Source organism: Perognathus longimembris, chromosome 13 (genome assembly GCF_023159225.1).
Source record: "Perognathus longimembris pacificus isolate PPM17 chromosome 13, ASM2315922v1, whole genome shotgun sequence".
NCBI classification, from domain to species: domain Eukaryota; kingdom Metazoa; phylum Chordata; class Mammalia; order Rodentia; family Heteromyidae; genus Perognathus; species Perognathus longimembris.
The window spans coordinates 8320939-8348209 of record NC_063173.1 but is presented as its reverse complement, the minus strand read 5'-3'; the positions used below and the strand labels follow the sequence as shown (position 1 = coordinate 8348209).

The following is a 27271-nucleotide window of genomic DNA, read 5'->3' as shown; positions in this document are numbered from 1 at the left end:
CTTTAAGATTCAGCTTAACTGTCTATGCTCCTGTGAAGCTTCCATCAACCTATTCAAGAAGAATTAAGTCATTTTTGCTATTATAATATTCGGCCCAATACTTATATCATAATACTTAATAAGTTCTGTTGTGTCTAACTTATCTCAATCCTAAATCTAGCAGAGTATTTTTGCCCAGTATTTGTTGCTGATCTTATTTATAGTGTGACAACTGTATGTCAAGGAAAATAATGAAAGAATAGTTTTTGTGTACATTATTTTAATTCTGACAAAAGTCTGTGAGATATGTACTATTAACCCTGTTTTATGTATGAGGGAAGTGAATAACTTGTCCAGATTTCAGACCTGTGTTCTGATATAAGTGTGTCTGATTATAAACCAAGTGCTCTTCCATTGCCTCACATGAATGAATCTATTTTACTGATACCTATTGGTCATAATTTAATATCCTAATCTTGACACTAGCATTAAACCTCAGATCTTTGTTTTAGTTCAATGTTACACATTCCTTGATTTAGCCTTTTAGGTTATTGAAAAAGTGAATCCCAGATAACTTTTCTCCTCTCGCACTAGGAATGAAACTCAGGGCCTTATCCACTCTAGGTAAATGATTTCACAGTGAGCTACAGCTACAGTCCTTGGATCTCAAGCAGGTTAATGTCTCTTGCAACCTATTTCTATTTTGCTCCATAGTTAGAGAGAGGTTGTAATGACAGTTAAAGGTCAAGTTCTGATAATCTTCCCTTTTAAGGGAAGGATTGTAGTTAACAACTACTTTTTGCATAATCTCTGTAAGCTATAAAAAGCCTAAATACATTGTAAGCCAGGCACATTGAAAATTTAATATTCCTTTCTTATCACTGTGATAGAACTCTTGGCATCAACAGCTCAAAAAGGAGGAAGGATTTTCCTCCTTTCATAGGTTTCAGTCCATAGTCCTTGGTTCCATTGATTCTGGGCCTAAGGTAAGGCAGAACAGCATTGTAAGTCACACTGAAAAATAATATCCCTGAAGGTTAGCTTTCTAGTTACTGTGACAGAATGCTCGACATCAACAACTCAAAAGGAGGAAGGATTTATTTTAGTTCATGAGGTTTCAATCCCTAGTCTGTGGCTCCATTGATTCTGCTCTTGTGGTGAGACAGAACATCATGGTGATGGAAGCAAGTGGAAGCAAGAGTCTGCTCATCTCATGGCAGACAGGAAACAGAAAGAGAGAGAGACAAGCCCAGTCTACTAACCTACTTCTTCCAGGGAAGCCCCATCTCTGGAAGTTTCCAGACTTTACCAAGCTAGTGCCACCAGCCAGATACCCAGTCTTTAATACATATGCTTCATGGGGCTGAGTGGGGAATTTCATATTCCAAACATAAGAGTCTGAAAGAAAGCAAAGTGTAGGTTATATGAGAGAAGCTGGAGATTGCCCTGGCCCTGATTTCTGCCTTGGAGCCATGCTCGGCAAAGCAGTATGTATTAAAGGCAATACAGAAATTCTGTAAGTTTTAAAAGTTTATGAAATAATTTCACAAGGACTTCAAGCAAGCCCAAATGGATGTCAGATAGACCTGAGATCTAATACTAATTCCTCTACTGTCAATGTCTGCATATAAAGTGGTCCCCCCAAAGGCTCATGTGTTGAAGGCTTTGTCCCCAGATGGTAATGTTTTTGAGAAGTAAGTGGATCATGAAGGCAATAACTTCATCAATGATTTAGCCTCATTGGTGAGTTCATAGTGAATGTGCTTAAAAGCAAGAGAACCCAGCTGACTATGGTGAAAGATTTTAGTGCAAAGAAGAGGATAACCTTACTTCAGATTGAGAAAGATCTCAATTAGCTTGTCGCCCATGGCTTACTCCTGTAATCCTAGCTACTCAGAGGGCTGAGATCTGAGGATTACAGTTCAAAGCCAGCCTGGGCACAAAAGTCCCTGAGACGCTTATCTACAATTAACCAGCTAAAAGCCAGATGTGGAAGTGTGGTTCAAGTGACAGAACACTAGCCTTGAACAAAAAAGAAACAATGTCCAAGCCTTGAGTCCATTCCCCCTCCCTAGCATATGTGCACATGCTTACATACACGAAAAAGAAGAAAAAAAGAAAGACCTCAATTACAGGGTTGAAGCATGAGATAGATAAGTTATAAAGTCATAAAGTAGTTGGGAATCAAAGGGATGAGAACGGTTGGATCTAAGGTAATAATAGTAGTGTTAGAGAGAGAGAGAGGGTCCACAGGATTTCTTAGATGGCTAGATGAAGAAAGTAAGAGAGAACTCAGAATGCTTTGCAGGTTTCTAACTTGGGGTTCTCTGCAGGTGGTGAGGTCACTAGCAGAAATAGAAAACAAAGGAGAGGGTCCTATGGATTAAAGGTGTAGGGTGGTGGAAGAGAACAAGAGAAGTTTTATTCATACACAGTTGGATGAATATGCAGGATTTCAAGAAGAGATACTTCTTGAATTGACAGAGGAAAATTTTATTAGAACAAGATAATTCTATACTGGGACACAGAGAAAACATAAGCAAACAAGCTAAGGTAGACAAATGATTCTTGACCTTACAACCAACTCCTATCTTCTATTTTTTATTTTTCAGTTCTAAACTGTATATAAACCATTACAATAATTGCTAAGTGTTTACACATCAGGCATTTATAACATGTAGCTCAGAAAACAGTATAATGATCTAACAAGCAGCTACTTTATTTATTTATATGTATTTATTTATGCTGGTACTGGAGCTTCAACTCAGGACATGGGTGCTATTCCTTAGCTTTTCTGATCAAGGTCTTCATTCTATCGCTTGAGACTCCCCCCCACCCCCTTCAGCTTTTTGCTGGTTAATTGGAAATAAAACTTTTCTTCCTGGGCTGGCTTTGAACTGCTATCCTCAGAGCATCCTGATACTCAGCTTACTGAGTAGCTAGGATTATAGGCTTGAGGCACATGGCTGGCTAAAAGGGTATTTTGTTAAAAGGTGAACATGTCCACAACTATTTGCATGGAGATGACTAGAAAGAACCTCTTTGTTAACAGTGGAGTCCTTTCCTACAATATCTAAGTGTATAAAATGTTTCCAGCTGTGTTGAGTAATAACTTTTCCACTTCCCATATGGAGAATTTTTCAGGTAGACTATGCTAGTGTTGAACCTCAGATTGAGGCTCAGGTTCAGCACAGGTATGGACACCAGTACCCCAAACAGTGAATCCATACGTGAAAATACACAATGGTGGGTAATTCCATTGTCTGATAGGGTAGCAAACTGGGCACCAAGTTACGAATGGGTTGCAGATGCACTGAAGGAAGTCATTAGAGTTTTGTGAAATTTGAGGCTGCTTTGACAAGGATGAAGCCTGCTGGTTTAAGAACTGTAAGTCCCTCGCAAAAGCAATGGTGCTGCAGAATTTCACCAGGCACAGTAGAGGAAAAACTGTGTATGTGTGTATGTAGAGTGTGTGTGTGGGGGGGGGGGTTGGAACTATAAAATTCCTGACATGATACATAAAATATTAAATATCTATTAGCTGTGCATTCCGAGTCACCAGATTGAAGCACAGTATTTTGGGTTCGTCTGGCAGATGGCATACACAGATTTTCTGAGTATGTTAGCATTTCATTTGCAACTAGCAAGATTTCCTATGAGTGTGATGGCAACTTAACATTCACAGAGGCCTAAAGTGTTTTAACCTCGGGTTAAATGTACAGCCCTACTATTTTAAAAGGCCGTGTTAACAGAGTTGGATAGGATGACAACAGATTCTCCAGAAATAAAGGTTCCTCTAAAAATGCCTAGGGCGCAGCGTCAATGTCTTTCCATGGAAATCTGACCTGGGGGGTGGGGGTGGGCTCTCCATTCCCCCTCCCTCGCCTCCTCCCATCCCCGCAGCCGTCAGTCCGTCCGTCAGCCTGGCGGGCAGGGTCAGCCAGTCGCGGTGACATCACCCACTACTTCCCTCTCACATTCCAGAGCCGCTGCGCGCTTCCTGTGCACTTGACACGGGGCGCACGCGGGCGGCTGGGCGTCCCCACTCCCACGGCGGGGGGCGCGGGGCCGGCTGGGCGTCCCCACTCCCACGGCGGGGGGCGCGGGGACACGGCGGGGGGCGCGGGGCCGGCTGGGCGTCCCCACTCCCACGGCGGGGGGCGCGGGGCGCACGCGGGCGGCTGGGCGTCCCCACTCCCACGGCGGGGGGCGCGGGGCGCACGCGGGCGGCTGGGCGTCCCCACTCCCACGGCGGGGGGTCGCGGGGCGCACGCGGGCGGCTGGGCGTCCCCACTCCCACGGCGGGGGACGCGGGGCGCACGCGGGCGGCTCGCCGTCCCCACTCACCCCACGCGGAGCGCGTCGAGTTTGCACGGTAGAGATAAACAAAGCCAGGCGACATTGCCGAGCCCGTCAAGGAAAACAGTGGGGAAGGGGAACCCCCAAAAACCCCTCTGGGGCAAACACGGCGAGGAGCAGACAGGCCCGCGGGTCGGCTGAGAGAAGAGGCGGCGGAGCCGGAGCCGGAGCCGGGCTCCGCGAGGGGAGCCCCGGGAGCGGGCCCCGACGCCGCCCGCCCGGCCGCCCGGCAGCCGCACCTCCGCGGTCCCGCCGTCGGCTGACGCTCGGAGGAGCCGGAGGGAGCGGGAAGGGGGGGGGGGAAGGGCAGGGGACGCGAGGCCCGCCGCCGCGCCCGCCCCGCCGCCGGGCCCCGCCCCGTCCCGCCCCGCCTCCCTCCTCCCCCCTCTGTGACCCCCGCCAGCCCCAGGCGACCTGTTGGCAGCGGGGTCACGTGACGCGGCGGGCGCGCACGGCCCCCGGGCGGGCCTCCTGTTGCGCCCGCCCCGCGGGTTCCTCCGCGTGAGACGCGGGCGCCGCCCCGCTCTTCCCCCCCCCCCCCCCGCCTCCCGCCCCACCCCACGCCGAGCCCAGCGGAGGGAAAAAGGGGCGGGAGCAGGGAGAAGGGGGCGGCGCCCGAGTCACGTGACCCGAGGCTGCCCGGAAAGCTCCGAGGAGGAGCCTGGCGCCGCCATTTTCCTGCGGCTTCCCGTGCCTCTTTCCCCTGCCCGGCTCCAGCTGACCGGAGGCGGGGTGGGCTGAGCTGCGGCGGGGGGGGGGCGGGGAGCCTGGCCGTGCCCGGCGACGGGTCGGACCCCGTGTCGGCGGGGAGGGGGTGGCGGCGTGAGACGCGGGCCGGTGCTCCGGGACCGAGCGGCGGCGGCGCGCGGCCCTGACCCCGCCCCAGGCCGGCGGCGGGCGGGCGGGCGGGCGGGCGGGGAGGCCGGTGGGGTCGGGGTGCCCCGCGGGGGAGGGGGGGCGGGGGCTCTCCGGCGCTTGGGGTCCCGGTCCCCGGCGGCTGCCGAGCGGACGCGGGGCGGAGGAGCCGCCGCAGCGATGTCGGGCCAGAGCCTGACGGACCGGATCACCGCCGCCCAGCACAGTGTCACCGGCTCCGCCGTGTCCAAGACAGTATGCAAGGCCACGACCCACGAGATCATGGGGCCCAAGAAGAAGCACCTGGACTGTGAGTGCGGCCCGCGGCGCCCGCCGCTCCCCGCCTCCCCGCGGCCGGGCGAGGCCTCCCTCGCACCCGCCTTCACGGCCTCGGTCCCCCCCCCCCTACCCCCCAAACCCCGGTCTCCGGGCGGCCGCGGGGGACCCCCCCGCTCCCCACAGCCCTGGGCTGCTGCAGCCTCCGCCCCCCCCCCCGCTGCCCCGCCGTCCGTCCGTCCCGGGCCCCGCTCCTCTGGGACTCGCCGCCCCATTGTCTTCCCTTTAGCCTTTTTCGGGGTTCCGTAGACGTCCAGTTTTCCTCGCTTGCACCCAGATCCCTCTTAGGCCGCAGGCCCTTCAAGTCGTCCCCACTTCCTCTCCTCCTCTTCGGTGCTCCGGTTTCCTTCCCATCACCGTCCTCCCCTCTCGGTTCTTTCTTCCTTCACTTACCTCCCTCCCCCCCCCTCCCGCCCCCCAGCGCCTTCAGCCAAGTTCCTTCGCCCCACGTTCTTCCCAGTTTTATCCCCGTTATCCGGTTTTCCCTCCCCTCCCCCACCACCTTGGGGAGCCGCAGGAGCACTCGGACTCGGTGTGGGGCTGGGATGGGCAAGTTAGCGTTTTTGTTTCTCTCCGTTGGCATTTAACCCGGTGTCCTGGCCTTTTTTTTTGGAGGGGAGGTGTTGGGGGGTGAGTTGTGAGTGTCAGCCCCCCTCCCTGTTTTCGGAGGAATTCATAGGAGGATCGGGGAAGAAGGACTTAGCGGATCCTGCTAGTTTGAGTCAGTTGCCCTGGCCGTTTGAACTTGGAAGCTTGAGGGCGAAACCTAGACGGTTGGGATTCGAGATGGATTTAGTACAGTACCAATCATCCAGTTAAATTACATTGGCAGAAGAACGTTGGGGACTTGTTTGGCTATCCTTTCGTTTAAGCCGACCAACTTTTGGGGGAAATGGGAGTTTTCCTGATGTATTCTTACTCCATTCACTAACTTGCTACAGTTAACAGAACGAACTCCCCTCATATTTTTTTTCCCCAAAACCCGCAAAGCCACCTGTAAGCCACCACCTCCTTTTTCTTTACACTCCTTCACCTCAGGGTACAAAGCTCAGCTGATCACCTAGCCCTGAGTCAAAGGAGCTCCGACCTGAAACTAAAGGAAAAAAAATAGTCACCGTGGTTAGTTCTCTTTTTAAATGGCTACAAGGCACATTAGCTAGCCCGGCTGACTTTCATCATACATGAAAATTAGTTTGCTTTACCTTGTGAAGCAAGAGTGAGCATGTCCTTAAAGGGAATTCACAGACAGGAATTCTGTTCTGATTTTTCATTTGGGCTTTGGCTGTGGGGTTTATACTTGAAAAAAAAAGTACCAAATGCATATTCTTCTTCCAAGATACTTTGCTCATGAAGTTCCATAAGAACAAATACTGCTGCAGACAAGCCCATTATTCTTTGTAATTTGTTTCTTCTCTGTGGAAAGGGCTTATGAAAGTCATTACTGTTTGTGTGCTTCTGACACTCCAGCAAGGTGCTTTTTTTTTTTTTTTTGCCATTCCTGGGGTTTGAACTCAGGGCCTGAGCACTGTCCCTAGCTTCTTTTTTGCTCAAGGCTAGCACCCCACCACTTGAGCCACAGCGCCCCTTCTGGCTTTTTCTATATATGTGGTGTTGAGAAATCGCACCCAGGACTTCATGTATAGGAGGCAAGCACTCTATACCACTAGGCCATATTCCCAGCCACCAGGAAGGTGCTTTTTAATGATTAGTTTTAGCTTGTTTAGATAGAAAATATATTTATAGGGTGACACTTATGAACAGAACATTCTTTTAACTGCATCTCGACTATGTTGCAAATCTTTTTTTTTTGCCAGTCCTGGGCCTTGAACTCAGGACCTGGGCACTGTCCCTGAGCTGCATTTGCTGAAGGCTAGCCCTCTTCCACTTGAGCCACAGTGCCACTTCCGGCCTTTTCTATGTATTTGGTACTGAGGAATGAACCCGGGGCTTCATGCATGCTAGGCAAACAGGCTACCACTAAGCCACCTTCCTCGCCCCATAAGTAATTCTTTTATCTAATATCCCACATAGACGTACCTACTTATTTACATCCCTTCAGAAAACTACTTGATTTTTCTTGATCAAATCTTGGTTTGTGCTAACATTGTGTTAATTCTGGTTTTTGTTTTGTTAGTTTAGTTTTGCTTATTCGTGTGGAGGGGGAAGAAGAAATAACTTGTGATTAGGGAACTATTTTACTCTTCCTGTACTCAAAAATGTTTGTAACTACCTCCTAAAAGTCTATAAAGGCATATTTTACTTTAGATGTAGCTGTGTGATTTTTTTTTGTTGTTTTAGACACACTACTAGACACCATAGCAGATAGGTTGGTTAGAGAACATTTATTTGCTTGTGGTTTTTATCATTGTTTTCTATTAAAAATTTAAGTAGTTGTACATAAGGGTTTCAATTTAGCATGTCAACTTAGGAGAGTTTTTATTTATGCTAATGGCCTTTTCTCTTGTAATAGCCACTACTGCACATGGTCCCTGGGTTTAGGTATAATCTCATATTTAGTTCTTTTTTTTCTACTGCTGCCATGTTTACAGCTTTCCTTGTTTGTAGAGCTGGAATCACCTGGTAATATTTTAAAATACTATGTAAATAAAGTGCCTCCATTTCTTTGCAATGAGATCCTAAAACAGTGATACTATTTTCCCTTTTGCTGTTTCAAATGCCCTTGAAACTGTCACTAACAAACAAATGTAAGTCAGTCTTACCAATAAAAACGGTTTACAAACCTTTCCTTTCTCATGTTTGCACATGCTTTGAGAGATTGGAAAAGACTTCCACAAACAGTTCTTGTTGTCATTATGAATTAAAGGCTTTAAAGCAGAACTGTATCATTTAAGTAGTATTTTTCTCACTTGGGAACTTTTTTAATAGTGAAAGATTCATGTTTCCAACAACTAATGCCTACTGCTTCAGACTGAGTAGAAACAATTTTATTTATTTATTTTTAATGGCAGCATTTTACAAAACATGCTGAAGACTGTTATTTTCCTTGTAAGCCCTTACGACTGTGGAGGTGGGTTTTGTGTACTTGCCAAGAACTTTCCATATTAGGAAGTGACTATAATCCATGAATTATAGCTTAATTCATACGACATTAAATGCTTGTGGAAGAAAGGTCTTTTTTCTGTGCTTCTAGTTGTTAGGGATAAAAGTGTTAACTATTATCCTTAGTGGCACGAAAAGAGTCATTAAACTTGAAAGCTGCATAAGAACAATCATGATTATGTTCAGTTTCAGGCCCCTAATATCATTCATAATCAAGAAGAGTAGCAGTCCTTGTATTGGGAGGATTTTAGTTTGGCACAAAATACCCCCACCTCCAAATAGCTAAGTCCATAGCTGCTCTGTTCCTTAAATAAAGTGCCACACTTAGTGTTTGCATACAAACTGTGTACTTTCTCCTGTATGCTTGATATCATCTCTAGATTGCTTACATCTGATACAGGGTAAATGCATGTAAATAGTTGTATTGTTTAGGGAATGACAAGAGGAAAGTCCAGTACAGACACATGTTTTCTTTCCAAAAATTATTTTTGACCTGAGATTGGGTGAATTCCAGGATGTGGAATCCCATGGAAACAGAGAGCCAACTGTAGTTTAGTTTGTACTGTAAGAAAAACTTTACCTAGAACTGACAGACATTTCTGTAGCTGTTGTATTTGTAGTTAAGATGAATTGTAAAACATCTTGGTAAAGTAATTACACAACACTGGTGTGCTTATTTTAGGAAATGCTTAATATCATATGTTGAGCCCTTATGCTTTTTATGTTAATAATATGTCATATATAGATAATTTCTAAGTGGTTTGAGTCTAGAGTGCAGAAGTATAGTACTGTATTTAACTTGAGTAGTTTCTTTCATATGATTCTCAAAGCATTTGTTTGAAATACTTGGCTGTTCTGAAACTACACTCATTGTTTGAAAAAAATCTAATCACACTGCCGCCAGTGGCTCAGGCCTATAATCCTACTCAGGAGGTTGAGATCTGAGGGTCGTGGTTCAAAGCCAGTCCGGGCAGGAAAGTCTGTGAGACTCTTATCTCCAGTTAACCACCAGAAAACTGGCAGTGGTGCTGTGACTCAAGTGATACAGCACCGGCCTTGAGCTGAAGAACTCAGGGACAGCCCTCTGGCCCAGAGTTCAAGCCCCACAACCTAAAATAAAATAAAATAAAAATCTAATCACCAGAATTGTGTTAATTTAAATAAAATAATTTAAGTATACACATTTTTGGTGCCAACCCTGGGGCTTGGACTCTGTGAGTTTTTTTTACCCAAGATGCTCTTACCGCTTGAGCCACAGCTCTACTTCCAGCTTTTTGGAGTCTCATGGGCTTTCCTGCCTGGGCTGGCTTTGAACTGTGACCCTCAGATCTCAATCTCCTGAGTAGCTAGGATTACAGGCCTTGAGCCACTAGCTCCCAGCGAAATGGTTTATTTTTGACCTCTGTCATCATTTAGAAAATTTAATGTGAAAGCCACATTAAATATGGCATAGTGGTACACATCTGTTTGTATTCCAAGCACTCAGAACGCGAATTTGAGGTGAGTCTGGGACTTTATACTCATGGGGAAAAGGTATGTGAAAGTACCTCATAATGTATAGACAATCACCTTTGTTTACTTCTCTGTTTCCAAAGGGTTTAAAGAATCAAAGAAGTAAGAAAAATAAATGTAAAAGCTTGTTGGTTAAGCTTTGTAAGCTTTCAAAGTTTGGTGGCTAAACTGGCATTTCCGTTACTTTGTATTCTGTCTCCCTGTCCTTAGTGGAACTGCTTATACATTTCTCTAGAGAATTCAGTTTGGGATTTGACCTTCTAGAATTTTGTATGTTCATTTTGTATATTGTCTTTTGTTATGGAAAGTTCTGCACAGTTAGATTTGTCTGATACTCATTTTAAAAGGGAATGTGTGTGTGTGTGTGTGTGTGTGTGTGTGTGTGTGTGTATGTAGTGAGTTTTGAAATCCTTTCTCCAGCCCTGCTTTTTGCTTGTTAGTTTTGGAGATGGAGTCTAGAGAACATTTTTACTGGGGTTGACCTTTCATATCTTAGCTTTCCTTCTCCCGCACCACGCCCCCTCCCCCCCTTTGCTATTCCGGAGGCTTGAACTCAGGGCCTGAGCACTGTCCCTGGCTTTTTGCTCAAGGCTAGTACTCTACCACTTGAGCCACAGCGCCACTTCTGGCTTTTTCTGTTTTATGTGATGCTGAGGAATCAAACCCAGTTGAGTGCTTCATATGCAAGGCAAGCACTCTACCACTAGGCCACATTACCAGCCGCCCCCCCCCCCCCCCCAACCAACAATGCCCAGTTTAAAAGAATCTAAGCCAGGAAGTTCAGAGTTTTGACCAATTGTTAAGGATTTCTCAAATTACATTTTTTTTTCTTTTGGCCAGTCCTGGACTTGGACTCGGGGCCTGAGCACTGTCCCTGGCTTCTTTTTGCTCAAGGCTAGCACTCTGCCACTTGAGCCACAGCGCCACTTCTGGCCATTTTCTGTATATGTGGTGCTGAGGAATTGAACCCAGGGCTTCATGTATATGAGGCAAGTGCTCTTGCCACTAGGCCATATCCCCAGCCCCCTCAAATTACATTTGTAGGTAACAGTGTACATGTTCTTTATGGTTATGCCTAGGTTAATTTTAGTTTTTGGCAATTTATGCTTTTGTATGTTTACATACAGAATACTTAATTAACTAGTTCATTCTTCTTAACTGCTGAGTGATGGAGACTCTGCTCTCCCAAGGTCATGCATCTAGGAAAAAGTGAGTGAAGATTTGAACCCAGGTCTTGTAGTCTGTACTGTTTTCTCCATGTGACTTTTTACACCAGTTATGTAACTGATGACCTGTATTGACATATCATTACCACCCCGAGGCCATAGGTCACATTAGGATTCACTCTTGAAGTATTGTACATTCCATGGGTGTAGGCAAATGTATGACATATATCTATTACAGTATTATATTAATAATTTAATTGTCCTAAAAATTCTCAGTACTTCCCCAGACCCCTGGAAACCACTGCTCTTTTTTATTATCTTCATAGTTTTGACCTTTCCAGGTTGGATTCTTAACTTAGTAATACAATAGAGAGTTAAGATTTCTCTATGACTTCATGACATAATCGCTCATTTCTTTTTGGCACTGATAATAGTCTTTTGACTAGATGAACCATAGTTTATCTGTCCATTTACTTGCTAAAGGACATTTTGGTTGCTTCCTAGTTTTGGCAGTTAAAAGTTAAGCTGTTGTCAACATGGGTTTTTGTGTTATAAGAATATGTTTGTTTTGTTTTGTTTCATGCCAGTCCTGGGGCTTGAACTCTGGGCCTGAGTACTGTCCCTGGCTTCTTTCTTTTTTTTTTTTTTTTTTCCTCAAGGCGAGCACTCTACCGCTTGAGCCACAACGCCACTTCCGGCTTTTTTTCTATATATGTGGTGCTGAGGAATCAAACCCAGGGCTTCACGTATATAAGGCGGGTACTTTACCACTAGGCCATATTCCCAGCCCTCAAGAATATGTTTGATTTTACAGGACACTGTCTTCCATTGTCACTGCTACTGCATGATTATTTTATTCCCATCACAAACTAGGGCTCACCAGCTTTCAGCATTGTCATTTTTGGATTTTGGCCATTCTCATAGAGGTGTTTTACTGGTATCTGTTATTTTGGTCTTGGTTTGCATTATCTTGGTGATGGGATGAAAAGATGTGGAGCTCTTTCCAGTGCTTACTTGTTATCTAGTTATCTTTAATGAGGTTTTTGTTAAGGCCTTTGAACCTTTCTAGTGGTCAGAATCATTTTTGTTGTTGCATTTTAAGAGTTGTACCTATATTTTGGATAAGTGTCCCTCATCAGACATAGCTTTTGCAAATATTTTCTCCTAGTCTGTTGTTTGTCTTTTTGTTCTCTTAACAGTGTCTTTTACAGAGCAGAAATTTCTTAACTTCAGGGGCTAGGAATGTGGCTTAGCGGTAGAGTGCTTGTCTAGCATGCATGAAACCCTGGGTTCAATTCCTCAGCACCCTATACATGGAAAAAGCCGGAGGTAGCACTGTAGCTCAAGAGGTAGAGTGCTAGCCTTGAGCAAAAAGAAGCCAGGGACAGTGCTCAGGCCCCAGGGACTGGCCCCCCCCCAAAAAAAAAAAAAAACTACAGTGAAAAGTAGTTTATCACTTTCATGGATTATGCCTTCAGTGTTGTGTCTAAAAGTAATGACCAAACGCAAGGTCATCTAGATTTTCTCCTATGTTGCCTTCCAGAAGCTTTATTGTTTTGTATTTTGCATTTAGTTTTGTGATCTATCTTAAGTTTTGTGAAAGGTATAAGGTCTATACAGAGGTTTGTTTTTTTTTTAATGTGTATGTTCACTTGTTCAGTACCAAAGATAGAGGACTTTTCTTTGCTCCATTGTATTGCCTTTACTTCTTCAACAGCGTTTTGTTTCTTTGAGACAGGTTCTTAATGTAGCCCAGGCTGGCCTAGAACTTGTTGCATAGCCCAGGCTAGCCTAAAATTGATACCTTAGTGTCCTGAATGTTGGGATTACAAGAAGTGTTGGGGTTTGAATTCAGGATCTTGTGCTTGGCGCTTCTACAAGAAGAGTCTCAAGTTTTGCCCAGGGCCAACCTCATGCTATCCTCTGGGTCTCTAACTCCAGAGTAGCTGGGACTATAGTAAGCCACTGGACCAAACCTCTCATCGGTTCTTCAAGTACAATCCAGGGATTCCAAGGAGTCGCAAGACTTGCAGCAAGTTTGTGAGGTCAAAATTGTATTTGAACTAAGATATAATTTGCCTTTTCCGTTTTTGTTTTTATCATTCCACATTGGAGATTTCCAGCACCTATGTGATATGTGATCCTGGAACTGGAACAGATCGAATGTATTGGCTGGTCCTGGGGCTTGAACTCAGTCCCTGAGCCTTTCTGTGCTCAAGGCTAATACTCTACCCCTTGAGCCACAGCGCCACTTCTGGCTTTATCTGTGTTTGTGGTATTGAGGAATCAAACCCAGGGCTTCATGCATAGGCAAGCACTAGGCAAGCACTCTACCACTAAGCACAGTCCCAGCCCCTTGAACAGTTTTTTATTAAGCCAGTTAGTGGAGTTTGCAAGAAATGTAAAATTATACCACTCTTGTATTTTCAGAAAGTAATTTTTTATGGAACAGTTAATTGTTTTAACATAAATAAATTAATTTCTCATTTTCAATTCCTACAGTAAATACAGAAAAATCATGTAACAAACAGCTTTTTTGGGGGGCCTTCAAATTGTTGTTGTTGGTACCAAGTTGTGAACTTAGTGCCTCATGATTTCTTGATATGCTTGCTCTTTGGTACTCTGCCACTTGATCAGTGCCTCCAGCCCAACTTTTTGCTGGTTATTTTGGAGATGAAATCTCTGGGGAAAGCTTTGAACATCAGTCCTCCAGATCTCAGCCTCTTGAGTAGCTAGGGCTATAGGTAGGAGCCACTGGTACCTGTCAGGCTCTCAGGTGTTATGTTTTTTTCATAGTTGTAAATAGTTATTTTTATTTTTTTATTTTTTTATTAAGTAATTATACAAAGGGGTTACAATACTTTAAGTCAGTGTTTCTTGGTTAGTGTCATTCCTTCTTTTGTTGTTCCCCATTTTTCTCTCTCGCATCCCAGCCCTTCAAGTTAGTCCATGTTTTATGTAAGTACATTGAATATAAATGACTACATTTGTTCACCCTTCCTCCATTCTTATGCCCTAGCCCCCTTACCCCTCAAAACATGTTTCTACTTCCTAGTATTTGTTTGATAAAGAGATCATTGAATTCCTCAGTGGAGTCCTCTAAGTACACTCAGCTTTAAACAACTTATTTGAGTGTAAAGGCATTGAGCCCAGTGTGTGTTATCACAAGTGATTGTATTTAAGATCTGGATTCCACATATGAGAGAAAACATGTGCCATTTGTCTCTGAGCCTGGCTTACTTCACTTAACATGATTTGTTCTAGGTCCATCTAGGTCCATCCATTCTTTGTAAATGGATGAGTAGAATTCCATTGTATGTATGTACCACATTTTCTTCACCCTTTCATCCATAGTAAGGCATTTGGCTGGTTATTGTGAATAGTGTAGCAATGAACTTTGATGTGTAAGTGTATTTACTGTATCCTGACTTGTAATGCTCTGGGTAGATGCCCAAGAGTGGTGTTTTGTTGCTGGATCATAGAGTAGTTCTGTGTTTAAATTTTTTTTTTTTTTTTTTTGCCAGTCCTGGGCCTTGGACTCAGGGCCTGAGCACCATCCCTGGCTTCTTTTTGCTCAAGGCTAGCACTCTGCCACTTGAGCCACAGCGCCACTTCTGGGCATTTTCCATATATGTGGTGCTGGGGAATTGAACCCAGGACCTCATGTATATGAGGCAAGCACTCTACCACTAGGCCATATCCCCAGCCCTGTGTTTAATTTTTTGAGGACTCTCTAATCTGCCTTCCAGAGTGGTTGTATCAGTTGACATTCTCACAAACAGTGTAATAGGGTTCTTCCCCCCCATATCCCTCCCTCCAGCATTTATTGTTCGAATTCTCTGTGCTGGGGTGAGATGGAATCTCAATGTTGTTTTGATTTGCATTTCCCTTATAGGCTTTCCATTTTTTAAGAGTTTTTTTCTGAGACCAGAAATTGTACTGAAGAAGAGCGGACCTAACTTAAATCTTCTGAAGCCTCAAAGTCTTGGGTGTGCTGTGTGATTTCTTCCTTTGAGTCACACCTCCAGCCCTTTTGTTTCTATTTGTCTTTTGAGGTAGGATCTCAACTTCGTGGAGATGGCCTCCATTTGAATCCTCCTGCCTTTGCTTCTCTAGTAGCTGACATTTCCGGCATGTGCCACCATACCTGGCCTTGAGTTTGATAGTTAACAGTGATTCACCATTAGAAGAGAACCATTGGCAGCAAAAGATGTGGCATAATCTTTTGATTATGTCATTGAATTGTTAAGTAGATTGTAAGGAGTGTAGAATGTTACTTGGAACAGTGAAAACTGAGATAAAAAACTAAACAGCAGTACCTAAAATTTATTTCCCAAAGGCCTTAATAAAATCTGTCCTTAACTCAGAACTCTTGATCTATTTGACATTCCTCTTTCCCTCCCATTTCTTCCAACACTATCCCTTTTCGTGATGAAGACTAGGCAGGTGTTAGGTACCCATTATGCGAATAAGTTACTTACTGTTAAAGTAGTGTACACCCTTGCATACACTACCCTTGTCTACAGCATATCTTCCCTGCTATTTTGTCAAAATAGATTATTCCCTTTTCTTTTCTGCTCCCAACTCTTTTTTTTCTCATACTTTTTTGTGTCTGCTTGTGTCTTTCACATTCTAGGCAAACATTTAGGTACACCGCTAGCCCTCCTACTTCCTTTAAATTGTATTGACTTCATTGACATTCATGTTATAATGTAGCCTCATTTTAAAATGTTACTACTTTTCTCATGTCTATCAATCCAACATTATTACCTTCATAGCATTTCTAATGTCATTAAGTTGTGGTTAGTGTCACACACAGTTTATTTTCTCCTTGTAATACAGGAACTTGCTTGTTTTGTGTTTTGTCTTGTCTCTCCTTGTCTTGCTCAGTAAGTAATAAATGAGCATACATAATGTGCATTCACAGTTCAGGGCACTCCATGAACAATTTCTAGAAATAATGTAGGGATATATTTCAGCAGATATTAAGATTATTTTTCCCAGCAGTCATATTAGTTGTAAATCATAATTAGCTAGTATATGTTCAAATGCAAAATCAGGAGTTGGAGGAGTGGCTCAGGTGGTAGAGCACTAACTTGTAGGTGGAAACAGCACATACCAAGTTTGAGTCCCTGTCTCAGACACACACGCACACCATACACACACGTGAAATCAGTCACCAACATTGATAAGACATATCTGTTTCATAATTCTCTGGATATTGACTAGTGTTTTGCAAACATTGTTAGAGTAAAAGTTTCCATTATAAAGCTCAATTTGAGCACTATATTCAAGTGTTTGCTTTTGAAAGAAATGCAGTTTCAAAAATTTAACCTGGCACGAGGGGATCATGACTGTAATCCCTAGCAATTTAGAGGAGACTGAAATTTGATGATTGTTGTTCAAAGCCAGGCTCCTTTCTCCAGTTAATCGGCACAAAGGTACACAAATGGAGGCCTGGCTCAGGAGGTAGGAGCATCAGCTTTGAGTGGAAAAATCTAAGCAAGAATGTGAGGCCCTGAGTGCAAGACCCAGTACTGACACCAAAAGAAAAAATGAGCAGAGAACTAGAAGCAGATTTGAGATGTTTCGCAGAGGTGTTTCCTTCAGCCATTCCACAGAGTGTGACTCTGGCAGGTTTATGTTTGATGTATAAAAGGATAAAGTACACTTAACAGATGATTAAAATGTAAAAGAAAAGTGACTACTTTAGAAGGAAGCCTTGTGAAGTCTGAAGCAAGAATTGGGATGTAGTGATGGTAGTGAAAGTATGATCACTAAATTTAGACTCTTGAGTTGATACCGAGGGCTGATGGAAAAGCATTGAAAATTTTCTCTGAACACTTGAAATCCTAGCAGTGATTCTAGGAAGGTGCATGTATTGTACCATTAACTTACTACTTGGAATCATCCTAGGGGCCCTAATACTGTCATGCAAGTGCATTTCTTACAAATAATGGCTAGGCATGCTTTCCAAACTGCTTCCCTCACCAAAGATTGCAGGTGTACTTTTCAGGTGACTTCACACAGGATACTCAGTTGCTATATCTTACTCTCTACTTTCTACTTTCTACTGCTAATTGAGTTCATGTGACTGAGGTCTGAGAATAAGGTGTGTGTGTGTGTGTGTGTGTGTGTGTGTGTGTGTGTGCGCTTGCGCATTTATGTGCTGGAACTAGAATTAGCTATCTTGGGATGTTTAAATACAAGTGTACTGTATTTTAAAACACCTAACATAAAAAATGTAACATAATATCAAAAAGGCAGTGATGGAATTTCCTCTGGGGAAGATAGTTGAGCCCTTTTGATTTACTTAAAAGATTCATTTGCAAAAATTTGATTTGTGCCTTGTATTATATAATTTAAAACAGCAGTTAACCTATATGAAACCACCAGCACAACTTCTGTGATAGGAGGGGGGGAGGGGATTGTGTGTAGGAGCCAATGTGCCCCAACCATATATCTTGTGTGTGTGTTTAAAATTTAAACTTTTTTTTTTTTTTACTATTTTTTTGAGACAGTCTTACTGTGTAATCCAAATTGTCCAGAAACTCATCATCTTTCTGCCTCATCCTCCTCATTTCTGGGATTGCAGATAGGTACCACCATGCCTGACTACAAACTGTAAATTGAAGCATAGCTCATGTAAAACTGAATTCTTACTAAGTATATGTAGTTCATTGGAGTTTACTGTATTCGTAACATGGTGTGTAACTATCATCTACAACATTTTCCTTTCCCTAAAAAAGAAATTCATTATCTGTGAATAGTCATTTCCAGTCTTTTCTCTACTCTTTGTGCGACTATGAATCTATTTTTTTCTTTGTCTGTAGATTTTACTATTCGGGATATTCCTAAAAATAAAATCCTATAATATATGCCTATTTCTGGAGTTGTTAACTTAGATATCTTTTTAAGGCTTTTCCTTGCTATAGCATGTAATAGTACTCAATTCTTTTCTTTGTAGCTGAGTAGTGTTCCTATATGGATAGATCACATTTCTTTTTGGCTGAGAACACCAGTACTGTGAATATTTGTGTACACTTTTTTTTTGTGTGTGAGCAAGTTTAGTTCTCTTAGGTATATTCCTATCAGTAACTGCTGGGTTGTAAATTTTTAGTTTTACCAAACCTTCCCATAGTAGCTGTACTATTTTTATATTTTACATCCCCACTAGCAATGTATGAAGCTTTTGTTTCTCCATATTCTTAGTAATACTTGTTATTATCAATGCCCTTTTTGTTTTTTAAAGTCATCCTAGTGGGTATGAAGTATATCTCAATGCAATTTTGGCTTGTAGTTCACTAATGATAGTGATATTTAGCATCTGCTTGGGTTTCATTATATGTATCTCAGGCTGGCCTCAGACTTCCCTGATGCTGAGATTACAGGTGTGGACCATTCTCTAAAAGTTCTCTGGGTTAAAAGTCCTCCAGGTTGCCTGATTTCAAGGTTCTTCATCACTACCTAAAATTTTAAGGAATTTTAACCCAAAGAGAACTTATAGAGAACGGTATAGTCAGGAAAATTAGAGAACTAGTCTTTTCTATAAGTGAGGTTGCATCTGGAAACAACTGTGTACCCTTCTTGAGGAAATTGGTCAAAGGCTTGAAGAAGGAAAAGCCCCTAATTGAAATACAGGTACTGGCCTAGCCCTGTATGACTGGAGGAAAATCCATTTTTCGGATTCGCTGTTTTCTAATTGTTTCCGTTCTCAGCTATTCTGTGGCACTGTATTTGTGCTTCTTTAGCCCTTTAGTTCTTGGCTTTGGAAATTATGACTGAAACAATTGCTCTGAGCTTTTGGGTCTTCTCCATCATATGCATACTAGTTTGTTATCATGACATGAAAAACAATTTGAACTGTATACAGTCTGGTCATTGGCAGGAGCAGTTGGCATGGATTTGTGTGTTTTAGGAGAAAAAATATTCAGCAGAAGGTGTGAGTTTTCTTCTGTCTTATTTTTTGCTTTGGTCATCATGTTGACTTTGTTCCATGAGAGAGGAAAGATCTCCTGTTCTGTCTCCCTTTCCTAAGCAGACAGCTGGGCTATACCTGCCAAGCCATAGGTGGTACTTGTAATTAAATAGTTCCATTCTCCTGCAGTGCTCCCCTTCCCTCTCCCCTCCCCCTCTCTTTCTTTTCTTTTTGTGCTAGTAATGGGACTTGAACTCAGGGCCTCATGCTTGCCTGATTCATTTATTTATGGCTGGTTTTCTATTTTTTTTTTAAACTCACAACAGCCTATGCAGGTTTATCCTTCATAAAGACCTCAGAGGACTCTTAGTTCAGATCAACAAATATACTTTTTTGATAGCCAAAGCTTGCATTTTTATATTTATTTTTTAAAATTTGTTAATTAAATTTTTTTGACGTGTTGTGCAAAAGGGGTACAGTTACATAATAGGGCAGTGTGTACATTTCTTGTGATATCTTACACCATTTTTCTTTCCCTTCCGTAGATCAGGTAGTCATATATACAATACACAGTGTACATATACATATACAGTATACATATACATATACAGTGTACATATACATATACAGTAGCCACGTGGCATACGCCAAAGGAAATTCACCTAGGTCTTTACATATAACGTCAACAATAGAGTTTGCATTTTTATATTTAGATTGATAGATTTTTTTTCTTTCAAGTTACTGGTATGTTTAAAAAAGAAAACATCTGCCAGACACCACTAGCTCATGCTTATACTTCTAGCTACTCAGGAGGGTGAGGTCTGAAGATCATGATTTGAAGCCAGTCCTGTCAGGAAAATCCGTGAGACTCTTATCTACAGTAAACTACCAAAAAGGCAAAAGTAGAGGTATGGTCAAATGCTAGCATGCTAGCTTTGGCAAAACAGTTCAGTCAGTGATAGTGTCCAGGCTCTGAGTTCAAACACCAGAACAGTCACCAAAAAGTAGCACCTTTAGTTTAATTTTGACATCTTTTAAGATAGATTTCTGTGTTAGAAAGTATTTTTATTATTTATGTCTACAGCAATATTTGAGGAAATGAAATTATTTCAATATATAGTTATTTAATTATTTTTCATATATAATCAGCAATATGATTATGAAATGTGGGAAGATAGAGTTTTTTTGTGTGTTGGCGGTTATTCCCTTTTGTAGAATTATGATAGTGATTATTTCTTATGGAAATTAAAGGCTTACATTGAAAGTTACTACTGAATTGATTTGTGTGTGCATGCTGGCTTGAACTCATGGCCAGCTAGTACTTCCATTTGAGCCATGCTTCCAGTCAGGCTTTTTTTTTTTGCTCCTAGTTAATTGGAAAGGGAATCTCACGGAGTTTCTTGACTAGCTTATAGTGATTGCACTAAAATAGCATTATTTCAAAACTAAAAGCCATGTAGATTGGTTTCTAGCTACATCTGTCATTTCCCCCCTTTTCTTAGCCCATTTTCCCCGTTTTTGAGTCCACATTCTGCTTTGTAACCAAGGCTGCTCTAAAATACTTCACATCCCCTTTGCTAGCCTCCTGAAGCTAGGATTATAGATTTGTGTGCCACCACGCCTAACTTCACGTGTTGTTTTGATTGTGAATTGTGTGGTGAACATTGAGATTTCTACTTTTTACTACCATCTGCCTAAAACTAGAAGCTTTGTAAAGTTAGAGAAGATTCTGTTTCACGTGACTGGTTTGGCAAGACTGAAGAAACAGATGTAGAATGAATGAAATGACACCACAGTTCCCTGCTGTGTGGAAGGTGATAGTTGAACACCAGTTCAGCGCCCAAAGACTCTTGACCACTGGTGACATGCTCATACTGTTGTCATAATTCTTAAGTCTCTTTATCTGGGACTCACTTTCTGGTTATTATGTATAAATACAAACTTCCAAACACATTCTCCTATTTTTTTCTAACTGCTCAGAAGTCTTTAGCAATTTCCTCCATCTGGCATGTATTTGTTCATTTACTACTACATAAACTCCATGACAGCAGGATCTTTGTTCAATGCATCATATTCCTGCCTCCTAAGACTCTGCTGGGTCAGTTTTATGATACAGTGGATATATATAGAGTAAGCAGGATTTTTGTTTGTTCTTAACTGAGATTTACAAGGTAAATATAAAGATTCAAAGATTCTCATTGTTCTAATTACTCTGGGGACATGGAAAAGGACTTCTGTTTTCTGAGTGAAAGATGGGCAGGGAAACTAAATGCAACCATTATTCTCCCTGACTAGACAGAAAAAATTATTTTGAGTTCCTATTTACCTTTAAGATAAAAGCATGGCTGTTAGTGAACAATACTAACCTAGCTACAGGAAGGAGTTTTTGCCTAATAATCACACACACACACACCCCACCCCAATCTTACAAATGAAGAAATAGCCTTTTGTTTCAGATCAGAATCCACAAATATTTACACCCATCACATGAGCACAAGACACTGCCATATATGGTGCAAGATAAAAGTAGAAAGAAGAGTCTTGAGAATTTGCCTTCATCTTTTGGGTATGTGCTGGTCCTGGTGCTTGAGCTCAGGGCTTGGACACTGTCCCTGACTTTTTTTTTTTACTCGAAACAAATATTCTGTCACTTGAGCTACATCTCTACTAACAGTTCTTTGGTGGTTAATTGGAGCTAAAAGTCTCATGGACTTTTCCTGTCTGGGCTGTATATCAGCCTCCTGAGTAGATAGGATTATAGGTGTGAGCCACATTAAATATTTTTAAATTTTGCAGGGGGGATGAGTTTGGAGACAAGGCCTATGTAGCCTTCTTGCCTTGTCTCCTTAATGCTGGGATTATAGAAGTAAGCCACCACTGTGGTCGCCTGGTGGTAGTATATTATTTCCTTATCTATATAAAATTTTATTAGGTCACTTTACTACAGTGACATAATTTATAGTTCAAATTGGGATCATTTTTAAGGAATTCTACACTGAGTCAACAGGTATGAACTAAGACTTCAAAACAACCCAGCACACTTAATCATTCATAACCAGTGTATACTTTTCTTCAGGTTTAGTACCAATTTCTTTAATCTCTTGAGGTAATTTTTTTCCCCCTACCTTTGTAATACTCTTAATCTACATTTGCTTTAGATTCTCTCAAAACTTTGGTTTCCCTTTCCTTGTCTTGTTGGAATTAAATTTTTTCTGTCCTCACCTTTTTTTTTTTTTTTGGCCAGTCCTGGGGCTTGGACTCAGGGCCTGAGCACTGTCCCTGGCTTCTTTTTGCTCAAGGCTAGCACTCTGCCACTTGAGCCACAGCGCCCCTTCTGGCAATTTTCTGTATATGTGGTGCTGGGGAATCGAACCCAGGGCTTCAAGTATACGAGGCAAGCACTCTTGCCACTAGGCCATATCCCCAGCCCTGTCCTCAACTTTTTGGGACTTAGAGTGATTTGCAGTTTCAGTGGAAGAAAGAGAAGTACTCAGTTAACTTTGCTTAGGAAGTCGGGTTTTTGTGTTTCCGATTATAGTAGTAGACTGTCATGAGAATCCTGATAACACTCCTAATTGGGTTAATAATAGCTGCTAGCAGATTCTTACTAATACAAAATCTATTTTGGCACATAAACTTTGCTCTTAAATTACCTGATATTTAATGTTTTCTTGACTGGTGAGATTGTGATTCTGAAACTTCAAATCTGCAAAGAAGAGAACGCAAACACCTTGTGTTTGTTAGATGGATCTTCCTTGATTGCTAGCTTGCTTGCTTGTTTTTTGTTTTTTTCATGGGGCTTGAACTCAGGGCCTGGGAGCTGTCCCTGAGTTCTTTTGCTCAAGGCTAGTGCTCTACGGCTTTTTTGGTGTGTGGTTAATTAGAGATAAGAGTCTCATAGATGTTTCTGCCCAGGCTGGATTCGAGCCTTGATCCTCAGATCTCAGCCTCCTGAGTAGCTAGGATTACAGGGATGAGCCACTAGCACAGCTATTACTTTTCTTATTTTAGAGAATTGTAATGCTTTTATTGTTTCCTTATCCAGCTTAAATAAATATTTTCGATTCTTACATTAAGTGATGTATTTTCTGTTGTTTTTAGTATCTTGCATTTTCTGACGAATTGAAAATTAGTATAGAAATAATTATTCAGCTAGGGCTTATTTGTTTCCTTAGTCCTAAGATTCTTGTTTGTAATTTTGGCTGAGATGAAGGTCTCTAGCTTTGGAAATAATCATGTTAGCATGCTAAAATGGAATCCTAAATAAGCTCAAAATTAAGGAACTGCTTTGTAGATGAGACTGAACAGCACTCTTCTTGGCAGAGTCCTATTATTGTTCACTGTTCAGTATGCCATCTAGTGGTAAGAATGCAGACTCTACCATATTATCTAGAAGTTCAAAGCTTTCAGATTATTTTATGTTGATAATGCTCTCATATAAGGTTAAAAACATTTTGATAATGAAACTAGGAAGGGACTCTCACTTGAACTGCAAAGTCAGTGACAGGATTTTGAGTATTATAAAATTAGGTTTTTCTGAACATTTTCTTGAGTTTTTGCTTTTGGTGAAGATGTTTTCTTCTTTTTATGTTTATAGAAAACTACTGGGTGAGAGTGGATTGGGCTGATGTGAAAATGGTGCTTTGTGTGTTGATTAAAATTTTAGAGCAATTGCATAATAGCTGTAAACTAAAACAGTTTACTTTGTCCTTCCAAAATTCGTAAGTTTGACTTATGTTCAACTTTGACTTTTTAAGAAGCTACAGTCTATACAAATATGAATGTGAACTATCCTAGAAGTTGGCTTTGTATACCTAACTCCATCTGAATTCTTTCTTAAGTATTCATTTTTCAGTTCACTCCTTCCTCTTCAACCAGAATAATCCCTCCCACTCCCATTTTTGAAATGCTTCTTATGTCCTAGCCTTGAAATACTTTCCATTTTAAGTTTGTTTTGTTTTTTAATTTTTTGGTGGGGCGCTGGAGTACTGATTGAACCCAGGACCTCATGAATATTAGTTATCAGCCACAACCCTCGTTCTTTTGTTTTTGAGATACAGTCTGCTCTGCCTGTCCTAAATCCACAGTCCTGCCTCCACTTCCTCCCAGGCAGCTAACAATACAGGTGTGTAAAACCACCCAGGGCTTTAAGACAATTTACACTATTTCATGTTAGTGTGAGGACAGGAATATGGGATAATATAAATGTTAAAAATCAGGGGCTGGGGATATAGCCTAGTGGCAAGAGTGCCTGCCTCGCGAGGCCCTAGGTTCGATTCCCCAGCACCACATATACAGAAAACGGCCAGAAGCGGCGCTGTGGCTCAAGTGGCAGAGTGCTAGCCTTGAGCGGGAAGAAGCCAGGGACAGTGCTCAGGCCCTGAGTCCAAGGCCCAGGACTGGCCAAAAAAAAAAAAAAAAAAATCAGTTGTTTTCTGTAGGTTGCTAATACAGTTCTTTCAGTTTTTTTCCTGTGCCAAATCTTCAAGTAAGTTTTGTTTATTCAAATATGCAAATGTTAAGGATATAGATGAAGCAATTATTGTCATAATATTGAAATTCCTAAGTTAAAATATACACTAAAACATTATTGCAAAAATAATATGATTTTAAAATAGTGGGTGTTTCCTTAGATATAACTCATTTGATTCATTATACATTTCCTTTTAGTAATATAACAACATAAGTTCTTTCAGGTGAAGCATTTTCTTTTCTTTCTTTCTTTTTTGCCCATCCTGGGTCTTGACCTCAGGGCCTGAGCACTCTCCTGAGCTTCTTTTGCTCAAGGCTAGCACTCTACCACTTGAGCCACAGCGCCACTTCAGGCATTTTCTGTGTATGTGGTACTGAGGAATCTAACCTTGGGTGTCATGCATGCTAGGTAAGCACTCAACCACTAAGCCACATTCCCATACCAGGTGAAGCAGTTTGATTTATTTTATAAATTATTTCTGAAGCACAAACCATTCTCCTAGTCCTAAGAGTTTTCTGTTAATGCCTCATATATTGGTCTCTGCAATAAAACTCTTTTTGTTGCTTTTTAAATGTTCTGAAGAAATTTCTGTGCTTAGAGTTATGTATATCTCTTTGTTAATTTTTTAAAACTTTAAGAAATGTTTTTGTCTCTGGCACTTACAAGCACCTAAACCTTAAGCATCGATGGAGTCCTTTCCAGGTTAACATGTCTTTTTGTTTTTAAAATCACTGTTTAGACAACAAACTTTGTCAAGACTTAACAGCAGTATACTGTTGAATATTTTTAGGGCAGTGGGAATCTCTTCTTGCAAGATTATTCAGCTACAGGAATGAAAAGCTTATTACCTAATAATAAAACATACTGTATCAAATTGTAGAATTGTCTTTACTTTTTATAAATTGTTACATATTTTATTCCATTTATTTTTCAGAGACTTGAGTAATGGAAATAGTGTTTTCACTTGTGGTATCTGACTGATTTTTTTCCTTACAGTTGTTACTTGGTTTCCTTATGCTTGGTGGTGCTGGGAATTGAACTCTGCCCAGAGAGAGCTACCACTTGCATGCCTCCAGCCCCTTTTCAAGTTGGTTGTTTCTAGATGGGACCTTGCTTTATGTTTAGGCTGACTTGGGCTCTGATTCTCCTGCTTGTGCCTCTCCATATCACTAGGGATGGCAGGTGTGCCTGCTGCTGCCCCCAGATCCCTTCTTCCCCTGCAGCTGGCTATAACTAGATAATTGGCACATGCCACTGGCTGGTTTGCTTCACTTACCCCAAATGTCCTTAGGTTTTTGAAGTTGGTGAACTTAGCCTGGGGAAATAGGCTGGTAGCCTTCTAGGAATATAGTTAGAACATTAATAAGATCTTCTGGTACCTTGTCTTAATTTTTAACTTCAATGATTTCCCCTGAATTACAGCAGTGTTGTTTTGTGTTTGTGTCATTTTTCTGGCTGCCCGTCGTCTTGTCTTGTCTTTTCTTTGGAAGCACTAGGGTCTTGAGGTCAGAGCTCACACTTGCTCAGGTGCTCTGCCACTTCAGTCATGCCCCATCCCCACTGTTGTTTTTAATAGCTCAAAACTTAGGACTTGTTTTAAATTATGAAGTTGGTGCATGCCTGTAAGTCTTAGCATTCTGGAGGCTGTGGTAGGAGGATTTCCAGTTGGAAGCCAACCTGAGCCACTCAAAGTAACCCTGTCTCTAAATAATTAATTGAAAGAATAAGTGACCAGGTAATTCAGCACTCATCTGATATCTAATGATATCTGATGATCTAATACCCTCATTCTTAACAATTTGGTTATAGAATCAGCAAGCTCCTATGTATACTCTTGCTATTAAATATATTTTCTGTACTTTAGACATCTGTTGGAAAAATATATTAAATGATAAAAGAACATTTTGTTTGTGTGGTCAGTGTTGTTCCCTTTCACTTTGCCAGGAAACTGCTATTCACTGTACAGCCATTTTGCTTTCTAAGAAATACCTCTTGGATTGAGAGAAGTACATTGGCTATTGAGATTCTAATCTGCGAGACTTTTATTTGTAGCAGCTTGCTTTGAGTTAGCCAGAGGTGGGGAAAATATTTTCCTTTCCTTCCTGAGTGGTTAGAAGAATTATTGGGTTACTTTTACAGTAGAAATGTTATGCAGAGGGAAAATTACTGCAAGGAGAGAATGACTGAGTTCGGAGACGATGAAGAAAAATATGTTTCAGAATTAGTATAACTTTGGTTTTGAATTTGTTCTACTCTGCTTTATAACCTAAGCACGAATTCTTCATTTTACTCACTATAAGCGAAGTGTTATTTTTAGCCTCTGGAATTATTCTTCTGTTTATATGTGGTCATTTGAAAGTACACTGTAGTTGATAAAAAGCATTGCAATGAAAACTTTTGTTACATATCCTTTAACTTGAAACTTTTTACATGTGTTGGGCTTGGACTTATTTTTTTCAACTTTTTGGGAATACAAATAGCTGTAGAATGTTGATTTAGTTCATACAAGAAGTACATTTTAGATGCTTTCTTGAAATGCTTACTGTCTTATACATACTAAAATGAATGTTTATTCAAAATACATGTGTCACCCACTGTAAGTGAGGCACTGTT

At 41.6% G+C, this 27271-nt stretch overlaps 1 protein-coding gene and 1 long non-coding RNA gene across 19 annotated transcripts in view; one reads left to right on the top strand and one right to left on the bottom strand.

Annotated features, from left to right (window-relative positions):
- Window positions 1–4960: 4960 nt before the first annotated feature.
- The window catches only part of Picalm (phosphatidylinositol binding clathrin assembly protein), an 85602-nt gene continuing 63291 nt past the window's right edge, over window positions 4961–27271 (top strand). For 7 of the 18 annotated variants that reach the window (XM_048360872.1, XM_048360871.1, XM_048360870.1 and 4 more), the window contains exon 1: window positions 4961–5503. In XM_048360872.1, the coding sequence (XP_048216829.1) occupies window positions 5374–5503 (130 nt within the window). In that variant the 5' untranslated portion in view covers window positions 4961–5373. The remainder of the gene's footprint in view (window positions 5504–27271) is intronic. The other 11 variants (XM_048360860.1, XM_048360859.1, XM_048360856.1 and 8 more) reach the window with 3 other exon arrangements.
- LOC125362171 overlaps window positions 12042–27271 on the bottom strand; it is a 28764-nt gene continuing 13534 nt past the window's right edge. Inside the window, exon 3 of the long non-coding RNA XR_007213031.1 lies at window positions 12042–12056. This is a non-coding gene — a long non-coding RNA (uncharacterized LOC125362171). The remainder of the gene's footprint in view (window positions 12057–27271) is intronic.